The sequence below is a fragment of the Liolophura sinensis genome, chromosome 13, assembly GCF_032854445.1.
Source record: "Liolophura sinensis isolate JHLJ2023 chromosome 13, CUHK_Ljap_v2, whole genome shotgun sequence".
Classification (NCBI taxonomy): domain Eukaryota; kingdom Metazoa; phylum Mollusca; class Polyplacophora; order Chitonida; family Chitonidae; genus Liolophura; species Liolophura sinensis.
In genome coordinates, this window is record NC_088307.1 from 27,449,087 (window position 1) to 27,460,175 (window position 11,089).

The window sequence follows — 11,089 nt, forward strand, 5'->3', positions numbered from 1 at the left end:
ACTACTAGAAAACCACTCTCTGGAGCTGCCAAATGGGGGCAGCTTACAAAATCTAAGTGTGAGTACATTAAAGATGGATTCGTACAAATTCTGTTATGTGGTTGGCGATAATGTTCATTTCTGTTTTCCGGCAGTGCGAGATTCCAGCTTGTGTTCAGATTTGCTTTCTAGTGACGGTCTTCGTGTCGTTGTTGAAGCAATTGGGATAATATCATTAGTTGGCAACATTGTCGTCATTTTCTGGAGACTACATAAGCAGTTATCTGGCGTTCCATCCGTGTTGGTGTTTAATCTAAGCATTTCTGATCTCCTGATAGGACTGTATCTTGCAGCTCTAATGCTAACAAGCCTCATGTGCGTTTTGGGTCATCCTGTCGACAGAGGGATGGCGTCTGTACCAGCATCATTATTCTTACCACTGAATTCGGCTCTCAATCCCTATCTGTTTACAGTAAGTACCTGGAAGCATAATCCCTTTTTGCAAAAAGACAAAGGGCTGACTTCATTCTGAGACATTCACTCGTCCCAGGAATGAGCACCGGAGCTACATATTCAGATTCACTGATACTATATATTTAGACTAGAAGCGAGTGCTGATATAACTCTATGTTATCACCACTGAACTGGGTCGTCATGGTTACACTCCAAGTCACCCGAACATGTATGGCAACCAAATTTCCCTAATAAGTTGCCCGAATAACCCCAAATTTGCATGTACTCGGTTTTGTAGTATTAAAGTGCTTCCTCAAATGGCGTTAATGAATAACAAATTCGCTGATAACGGACCACACACATTCACGAGGAATGTAACAACTGTTCGAACATCATGTGGATTTGTGGCGTATCAGACATTTTAAGTGCGTTATACACTTGGGCGGAATGTCGCCGATGTCACCTCCAGCAAGTAATATGGATCGCGTGACGATAAAAGCAGACAATCCAGAGTTATTCGTCGAGCAAAATGGAGCACGTAATAGTCACGTCTATATATTCTGACATACCATAACTTATATTACAAAAATACCAAAAAAGCTATGTTATTCTTTTTATTGATGGGTTGGCATTTAGGAAAATGTATTTTGAGAAATGCAAACCTCTCTCTCTGACTTCGTTTGAGATTCAGATCGTTTGATCAAGACGAGAGCGCTCACCCAGAGTTGATCCATCGACAGACTGACGGCTCGTACATGGCTTACCCCAGCGCTCAAATAAACTTCCAACGCTTTATAAGGTCTACGATATTTTATCTATACGACCTTATTGTAGCGGCCTTATTGTAATGTACACTTGTTTGAGACATTTGGTCAGTAATTTGGAAAGAGAGGGCAAAGGTAAAAAGAAGTCCTGGATCTATCTTTAAGCAGGGATCCTGTCAAATCGCACGAGATCCAATATGTACGCTATATATGTACGAGTTTCTGGCAGTGTACGTATTTACTGTGATCGAGCAATTTTACTGACACAGGATATATTTTAACGCTTGATTGCTACCTTCAACACGTACACTGTAGGCCTACATTTGAGCTCTAAATACATTTTTAAATCTAGCGCCATAGTGTATTTTAGCTGAATTCATTTACGTGTATGATTATTTCAGTTGATTTTAAGCAGTTTTCCAATTTTTAGCCAGGACTGTGATCTTTACCGACCGTCAGATTGGGCTAACGCCCACACAACCGTCGTCCACCGCTTATTGTCCTCAAGGTCGCACAAGTAGTGAAAACGGGTGAATGAACAAAATGCCTGTCCAAGGCTGGGTTCAAACCCTTGCCTCGTGTGCCCTAGATTTCGTACTGACACCTACATGTGTAGAGACAATACGATACACTCGAAATAGGGGTTACATGGCTTAACTAAGGCCACCCGCTGATAGTCTCTCTCAGTTAGGGGACAGACTTACGTATCAGCATAGCCTGAACAACTGGCAAATGAAACCTGATCTTACAATTTACATGTAACGTCATTTCTGAATTTTTACTCCATGTCAAAGAAACGTGAATGAAGCGATACAATAACGCCCTGTTCTGACGGAGTTGTTTCCCTTGAATCACCAAAGACCATTTATTTATACATGTGTAATACTCAATAAAAAGCGTGGCTAGTTGTTATTCCACCCCATCACTATACATTTAGTCGGACATTGCCACATTATACATTTAGTCGGACATTGCCAATATTTGAGGATTTAGTCATAAGTGCACATGTAATGTGATTTTAACTTCACCATTTGATTTAGGTTTATTGATGATTACGAGTGTATGCCTCGTTAAAAATATATGTGATATTGCCTGAGGGATATTGCCTGAGGATCAAAATTACGGTGCCGGGCTCGTGGATTTGTGTCTGGCTCGTGGACTTGTGTCTGGATCGTGGACTTGTGTCTTGATCGTGGACTTGTCCCTGGCCCATGGACTTGTCCCTGGCTGGTGGACTTGTGTATGGATTGTGGATTTGTGTCTGGCTCGTGGGCTTGTGGCTGGCTCGTGGACGTGTGTGGATTGTGGATTTGTGTCTGGCTTGTGGGTTTGTGTCTGGCTCACGGACTTGTGTGTGGATTGTGGTCTTGTGCCTGGATCGTGGACTTTCGTCTGGATCGTGGACTTGTGTCTGGCTAGTGGACTTGTGTCTGGCTCGTGGTTTTGTCTGGCCCGTGGACTTGTGTCTGGCCCGTCTGGCTCGTGATCTTGTATCTGGCTCGTGGACTTGTGTCTGGATAGTGGACTTGTGTCTGGTTCGTGGACTTTTGTCTCGATTATGGACTTGTGTCCGTCTCGTGGGCTTGTCTCTGGCTCGTGGAGTTGTCCCTGGCTCGTAGATTCATCCATACCATTGGATCATAGGCCCAGGATGTCGTGGAGATTTTGTCACATGTGTATTATAACGGAGCAAGCCGAAAGTCTTTGAACTGTCTTTTGTAGCCTTTCTTAAGAGAAAACATATATTAGTTTATATTAATGGAACTTGCACTCTTGTCTGTTTTACGCTCTTTAAAATAGCTTGTCTGTTTGACTTTTCTTACATTAGCTTGTCTGTTTTACGTTTTTTTTTACAATAGTTTGTCTGATTTACGTTTATTTTGTTTACAATAGCTTGTTTGTTTTAGTGCTTATTTTGCAGGACTCGTGGCAAAGGTGGTAAGCACGCCAGTGAGACGCAATAACACAGGTGTCTCTCACCAATGCGGTCACTCTGAGCGCAAATTCAGCTCAAACCGGTTTCCTCTCCAATCTTACGTCAGAAAGTTCTCCAGGAACCGGCGGATGGTCGAGAGTTTTCTCTTCGTTCCCTGCCCGGTTTCCTCCCACCATAAAGCTGGCCACCGTCGTATTAGTGAAATATTCTAGAGTAAGGCGTAAAACATCAATCAAATCAAAATAAATAAATAAATTTATAATATATAATCCAATATATATGTGGGTATGATCAATTCCATGCAACTTGTTCACTTACGCTAATTTTTCAACTTGTATTCTGCCATATAAATTGTGTACTGCGTGAAAGAAGGTTTGAGGATCACACAGCTGATCCAGGAATGCTAGGAAAACTAATTTTAAATACACAGTGGGGCTCCCTATTAGGACTGATATTTGGAGTGTTGATTTCAAGAAATTCTTTAAAATTCAAACAGCAGATATGGACAATCGTGGGTATATTTTTAAGCATTTGTTGTCACTTTTTTTATAGTCTCTTTGGTCAAGTGCTTTGAAACAAAAAAACATACAGAAAACTTGAATCAATTTCAATTTAGTTTTAGAATGTTATGATTTAAGTTTTGAAATTATTTTGTAGCACAATTTGAATGAACTTTTTTTAATTTCATAAAAAATGTAAGTATATAAAAATGTCTCGGTTCGTTTTCTTATGTTGAATTGAAGAAATCTATTGAATCTATTGCTGATTTCAAGAGTGAACGTACCTATGTAAATATACATATCAGAAAACGTAATAAATTTCTGCTTTAACACCTTGAGTTATGGGCTAATAGATCACGTGGTCTGTCCTGTTCGGTCGGCTCAATGCCATACCTGTTAGAAGCAAATTTGGATTTACTGTACATATTAACAGCAGTCTGAAATTATTTTTTTGTTACTACTGATAATGTAAAACATGTCACGTATGCTACCTGTACATTTTATGACAAGATACTTAGTGAAATTTTAATAGCTATCACATTTTCCCTGTTGGTTCATTATCATGATCTCAGTTACCCGTCACGTGGTATTGGCCAAATACACGTACGGAATATCAAGTCAAAAACTCCAAGCTTACGTGATGTGGTCGTCACGCTCCACATGTCCTGTGCTCCTGGACATTTCTACCCCTGGCATAACGTAATATACGAAAGCAAACTGCTCGCAGTGAACAAAAACACCCACACACATCCCTGTTACACCAAAATTTGGCTTTGAATGGTTGGTTGGTTGATGTTACTGGTGTCTTCGCCACAAACATTAGAAGGATATAAATAAATACTAGCAATACGTGTAAACTGATAGGATTGAATAACAAGTGACAAGAAGTCCACACAGAGGCAGTCAACAGCACAAGGCATGCGCAGAATGGCGGTTAAACTGGCACGAGAGGACACACACTGAGAAAAGGTACAAAATGTTCAACAGCGTGTGAAAGAAAAAATTCATAAACTTAAGGAATTTCAAAACATTTAAAATTTCTTACCGGGCTCAGGATAAACGACAAGTTTGGGTTAGAACTATCTGCAATAATTCACACAGACAGAAACGGTATCATCGATTAGCACACTTCTGACGGTGTAATAGAAAATGTGAGAAAGTGTGATATTGTTCAGGAATGATCGGAGTTCGAATCTTTGCCACGTACGTATACAGGTAAAAAAAACTTGCCTTAAAGAACAACAATAATGGTTGCATTTAGTCCTGACCGCATTTACAAAAAATAGCCCGAGAAAGATATGTCGAAGGGATTGAAGTTATTTACAGCAGCTTCATGCACTGACATAGCTGATTCCGACAACGGTACCTAACCCGAGCCCCGAAACTCATTGTACACAATAATACATACTTAATGTATAAACTATCATACACAGTTTGAAGAGTTCTGAAATTGCAATATTGCTTTCGTTGTTTTTGAATGTTACGACTCTTGCTAAAAAAACCTGGTGCGGTAAGGCGGGGAATCGGCCCCAGAAAGGTACAATAAGAAAGCACAGTTCTGTACATTTACGAATCAGATATATAAAACTTTGTCGTAGAATTTTAGCAGAGATGATTGATTACTAATAGCCAAACAATTATGCACTATCGATCCAAAACGAAAATTTTTCTTCAAACGAGGTTTTTTTTTTAAAAAAAATTACTGTATGAAGATCGACGTTAGGCCAAAAATACTTTTTTTTGAAACTCTCACGTAATGTATTGCCTTGTGTGTCAAATAACACTTTGGCGAGTTCAAAATCAGTGTTATTTCCCGAAATATGTAAGGCATCCTTCATTGTACAGTGAATAGACGAATCCTCTGTGGAGTACCCGTAGCACATTGACAAAGAGTTCGATTTTTTGTCGTACCTTTTTTTCTTTGGAAACATAATTTTGTGTAAGTAAAGATATTGTCTGGTTTGTATTTAACATGTATTTTCATGAAGCAGAATCAATAATTGTTAAGGTGCATGTGGGCTAATATGCTACACTTGGCCACTAGACCGAAATCGCACGTGAATCCTGCTCGAGAGCCCATTTGGTCGTCTGTCATTAACTTGCCACGCTATATGTAATATGTACCTGAATTACAAGGTTGAATATTACAGTCGTTATATAGTTATTTATTTGGTAGGTAAAACATTTATAGAAATTTCGCAAGTTTCATAAATCGCACGCTTGTCATGTAACAAGAACAGAGGAACGAAACCAAACTGAAAACAAAAGTGACCTCACAAAGGTGTCAATAGTTGCCAATCACGACTACAATCAGTTTTGCTTGTTGAGGTGTACAGTTTCTTGCACTGGGTCCAGTAACACGTTTTACCATACCAGGTCTTTTGATAATCTATACATATTATGTCGTGTAAATTAATATTAATATTAAATTATTAAGACAAAACACAAAACTAGGAATCCTTTTTTGTGAAAATGTACATGAATAGTTCACCTATCTTAATTCATGCCACCGAATGAGCATTATTTTTCACACCTTCACAAGATTTTCACAGATTTACCTTGGTGTATAACGTTATGTGATAGAGATAGACACACGTTCATCTCTGGAGAGAAGTCTTGTCTTCTGCAACTAGCCCCTGTATACTCCGCACAGGTCTGTCCGTAGCGCTGTACACATGAATTTCTTTTCAGAGTAAAGGTGTATATGTGTCAGCAATTAATATTGTTCAAAAGGCGCCCTTCGAATGTCCAAACAATGAAAACTGTGTTCACTCTGCGCTGGCATTTTTAGGACGACCCACATTCATGAATGAACCTGATATGCCTTTGAACCGGATCTAATATAGATATATGTTTTACATTTAAAGGCACCCCCAGTTGCATTTGGAAGCCCTCGTAGCCTGGGTTGTCCGTCAGTTTTGGAGTGAATAAATAGATAGGCTATTTACTTATGACCAACGGTGTTCTTTTGAAAGGCTTTCAGCTGTATAAAGAGAGGCCCATATCATTTCCATGCCATTCTATTAAGTTTGATACCATTTAGCAATTTCGTATGTATTCACGTTTTTATGTTTTTATTTGTACTCGGAGGACGATGTCCTCGCTCTATTGAACAAGAGTTTTAAGTCCGCGACCACCAGCAGTGCCTAACTCAACCCAGAAAGAAAACACAGAAATGAACTGGCCCCCTTTGAAAGCCATACTTGATGTACCCTCAAAGAAAATTGATACCATTGGTGGCTCCCAAACCAATCAGGAACTTCTTCCTTATTGACAGCATTTCCATTGGTGGAAGACGAAACATTGAAATAATGGCAGCCAAAATCAAGATTTGTATAAAAGTCTGACGCAGCAATGGAATTGCACAGCCGCTGCTGGACTGGGTCCAATCTGCGTGAACATTCTGATCACACATCCGGGGAACTGGGGGACAGCTTCTTGAAACATTGGTTGGAAATAAGCAGGATGACTGGAATGAAAATGGCAGAAAAGTCGGATTCAGGGAAAGTGGTAAGCTAAGCTAAGTTGAAAATAAAATATATTGGAAAACTGTTTGAAATGATTTAGATCTCTTATTTTCAGTATGCACAGGTCTTACATACATGTAGCGCATACTGACCACATTTGATTTATCATTCTGTTTGAACTTCTCATTTGAATCTTTTTGTAGGTTTTCTACATATTGTATATATATATATATATATATATATATATATATATATATATAATGACCGTGGGATCTGCCCTGTTTCCTCCCTTGGGTACGGCGTAAATACCAATCAAATAAATATATAATTCTACATTCTACACATTACTGGGTTTCAGATCGGTGATAATTTATTTTATGCAGTAGATCAAGCAAGCCCCGCGCCCATTAGAGAATAATAGCATTAACTGTTCCTCCAAGGGGCTTACTTTTGTATACATGTTTTAAACTAAAGGCTGACAATATGCTTTTTTTCAGGCAACACCAGAGGGAAGCCAGCCAAGTAGAGGAGAGAAGAGGCGTTCCGTACTAATAGGTGTGATTGCTTCACTCTCCACGGCACTGGTCCTTGGCTCAATATTCTTCGGTGTCATATTCTACCTCCAAGAACAGAAAGCTGAAGAGAAACCGGAGGTAAACTAGATAATTATTTGCCAATGTGTTATTTTGCAAGTACATTTTGTGTCTGAATTTATAAATGTGTACATGTGAAATGTTTTTCACGTTAAAGAGTTTTAATATTATACATTTAATATGTCATTCATTAGCTAAAATTTTAAACATTTAAATCTCGGTGGTACAAAGTGTATGGTTATATTTAGTTATACTTTGCACTCTGATATCACGAACATATGGTTCTGACCTTTGTCTGCATTTCTGCCTTCTCAGTGGGTATCTTGGATCCGGAAAACCGGAAATGTGGACATCCACGAGTCGGTTTTGATTGATGACAAAGAAGAAACGATTCTCATGGTGTCGGCGGAGGCGTACAGGATTCGCGAGGAGAACTCTATGGCCCTTCACGACTTCAAACTTGTGAGTACCTGCATACATGTGCTTGGTGTCTTCTCACAAACCTAGTGACTGCTCGTCGTCATATGGCTGAAAAAGTGCAACGTTAAACCAGATAACCGACGATAGTGTGATAGCTGGCAACTGGTCACACGTAACCGGTGAAATACGACCTCCTGTCCTTTTACCTCTGTTAAAGTTTTATTCTAACTGTTTATACAATTGTTTAAACAGAAGCAAATTACACGGCCCCTAACATCATGGCTTATGTAGGATTAGATAAAACAAATACAATGATGTTAACTGCAATATATTAGACTGGTCACTGGTCACTGGTCTAGAATTACTCAAAATGATGTGTGGTTGTCACATTTAACTTTAAGACTTAAAGTGAGTGTAAACTTTAAAATAAGGTTCATCTGATGGCCAGCTGATGTTTCTATCTGTGCAACAGCTATAAGGTTATTATTGCAAACCGTGTGTGATAAGTGTAAAAAGGTTCCTGAATAACAAGTCTTAAAGATATATGTAGTCTTGGTTATAGAAAGCCTGTACATTCTTCAGCATGTTGACAGTCTATGTTTATGGCTTGCTTGCTGTTAATGTAGGGCTATGTGGCACTGAGAGACTTTAAGCAGAACGTTTGCTTGGTTACCAAGGTGAAAAATCCGGATTTCCAGTCCGTTAAGCAAATGCTGGAAGCAAGACAGGTAAGTCACTTGATGAGCACTCGTTCTGTGATTGAATTTTGTTATAATGGTTATTTTATAGTTATGCCAGATTTATAGATTATTAGATTTGTCCGCCGTTTTATGGTTTGCAAATAAACGATTTAATAAATGAAAACAATTTTTTCTGAGGTTACAACCCTGGTGGCCTGCACAGACACTGACTACCAGTCTATATCCCTAGCAACGAAAACAAGATGAAAATCCACACAGGTGTCATGGATATACAATATTTCATATATGATAAAAGTGGTTTTGTGCAATGACTTCTATTATTGTTAAATTTAAATGCTTGTTAAATTTAAATAATTCAAATACTACCGCTACTGATTTATTTATTTTTTTTGTTTGATTGCTTGAGTACGTCGTACTCAAGAATATTTCACTTATTCGACGGCGGACAGCATTATGGTGGGAGGAAACCCGGCAGAGCCCGGGGCAAACCCACGACCATCCGCAGGTTGCTGCAAGACCTTCCCACTTATGGCCGGAGAGGAAGCCAGCATGAGGTGGATTTGAATTCACAGCGACCGCGTTGGTGAGAGGCTGCTGGGTCATTACGCTTCGCTAGCGCGCTAAACTGAGCCACGGAGGCCCCCAAAGAGGGACAAAAGAGAGATAAACTAATTGAAATATGGCATAATGAAAATCTGAATTTGTCGAGTTCAAGTATTTCCACACGCCCATAATGAACCATTTTCTCGTCTTCCTGCAAAAATCTTTGGTAAATATTACAGTTGTCAACTAAGAAGCATATCATATTTTTATGATTCCATTTCTCCAGGGGAAGACTCTTGATCTTCAGCCATTGATGGAAGGTGAAGCCCAGGTTCGCAACATGACGTCATCAGAATTAGGGCCCAAGTTGCGCCAGTTTTGTGATGGAGTCCCAGCTCATTGGTTCGATGTCAAGGAGACAGGTGAATCATTTACATCATTCATCTTTTACCCTGCTTTATTCCTCTTTACCTGATTTTTCAAAACTTCAGTGTGAAACCCTTTCAACACATACTAAAAATGGAATTATTGGAAATTCCATAAGGTTCTTGAAAAGTTCACGTGGTTTACTTCGAATAAAGAAAAAATATTCTTAACGTCAATGCATTAATCAATCACTCTGTCAGTCAACCAATTACGCTGAATATCACCATATCTGAAGAAATCTCGAAAAGCACCCAACAAGAAAGATATTGATTATGTGGGGGAAAATGTCACCCCCAAAAATGTTTTTTTATTTTTGTGGCCTGCTTTTTGTCATAATATTGATCCTGTATTTTAAGCGTTTTTGTTGTGGTCCGTTGGCCACTTAGTTCGAAAATGAAGTCGACAGTGAACTTAATTACCGATTTATGTTGAATGCCTCCCTTCATCCCCCTACCCCCCTCCCCCTTCGTTTACGTCAGGACAGAAACCCTCCTAGTTTTGGGACTGATTGCTAGGGTTTGAGGAATTAAGACTGTAAAAATCACTTTTGCCACACGGCAATAATCCTCAGAACATTTTAGTACTTTTGTACGTCACGACATATCCTATGATAAGCTAACAATAAAAAAAATAATAGGATTTATAATAAATACCAAATCTTAATAAAATTGGAATATACATGGCGCGTCATTTTTTAAAATAAATTTAGTTGTAATCGAAAAACTGTTTCAGCTGTGAAGAGCAGATACATAGGTGCAGTTGTTGTACTTGATACTTTTGCCCTTGTTGTTGTTGCCCTTGTTGTTGTCTTCCTTGTTGTTGTTGCCCTTGCTGGTTTTAGGGATGGCTTTCTTGATCTTCTTCCCCTTCGCATACGTTTTTGAAAAATTAGCCTGTTTTCTTGTTTCTTTGTCTTACGAGTTTTATATTTTCCGTTCCACAGGTGTTGTGAAGCGACAGTTGTCAGCGAGCCTGGAGGCGTCAGCAAAAATCGACTTGAAACCCACACTCGCCTGTATACATATTCGCGTGGAATTTAAAGTTAAGCTTACCATACGCTTTTAACGTAAAATAATTAATGGGATTATTTGTTCGATTGTATTTATTACTAGGCGGAAGAATGTCAATGAGTTATCGCCTCTCTATCATACATTATATTTTTTCACTAACTATATGTTACACGTGTTGTGTCAGGAACCTGGTATATTATGTTAAACTATATGTTACACTTGTTGTGTCAATGATCTGGTATATAATGTTTAACTATGTGTACACGTGTTGAGTCAACCAAGCGGACATTTACGTAA

At 38.9% G+C, this 11,089-nt stretch overlaps 1 protein-coding gene across 1 annotated transcript; it reads left to right on the plus strand.

Moving 5' to 3' along the window:
- Positions 1-7,038: 7,038 nt before the first annotated feature.
- On the plus strand, positions 7,039-10,559 carry LOC135480657 (uncharacterized). The gene is made up of 5 exons (XM_064760552.1): positions 7,039-7,142; positions 7,597-7,752; positions 8,008-8,154; positions 8,739-8,840; positions 9,643-10,559. Exons 1-5 carry the CDS (start codon positions 7,098-7,100, stop codon positions 9,829-9,831), a joined length of 639 nt encoding a protein of 212 aa, XP_064616622.1. The 5' UTR covers positions 7,039-7,097; the 3' UTR covers positions 9,832-10,559.
- Positions 10,560-11,089: the final 530 nt, after the last annotated feature.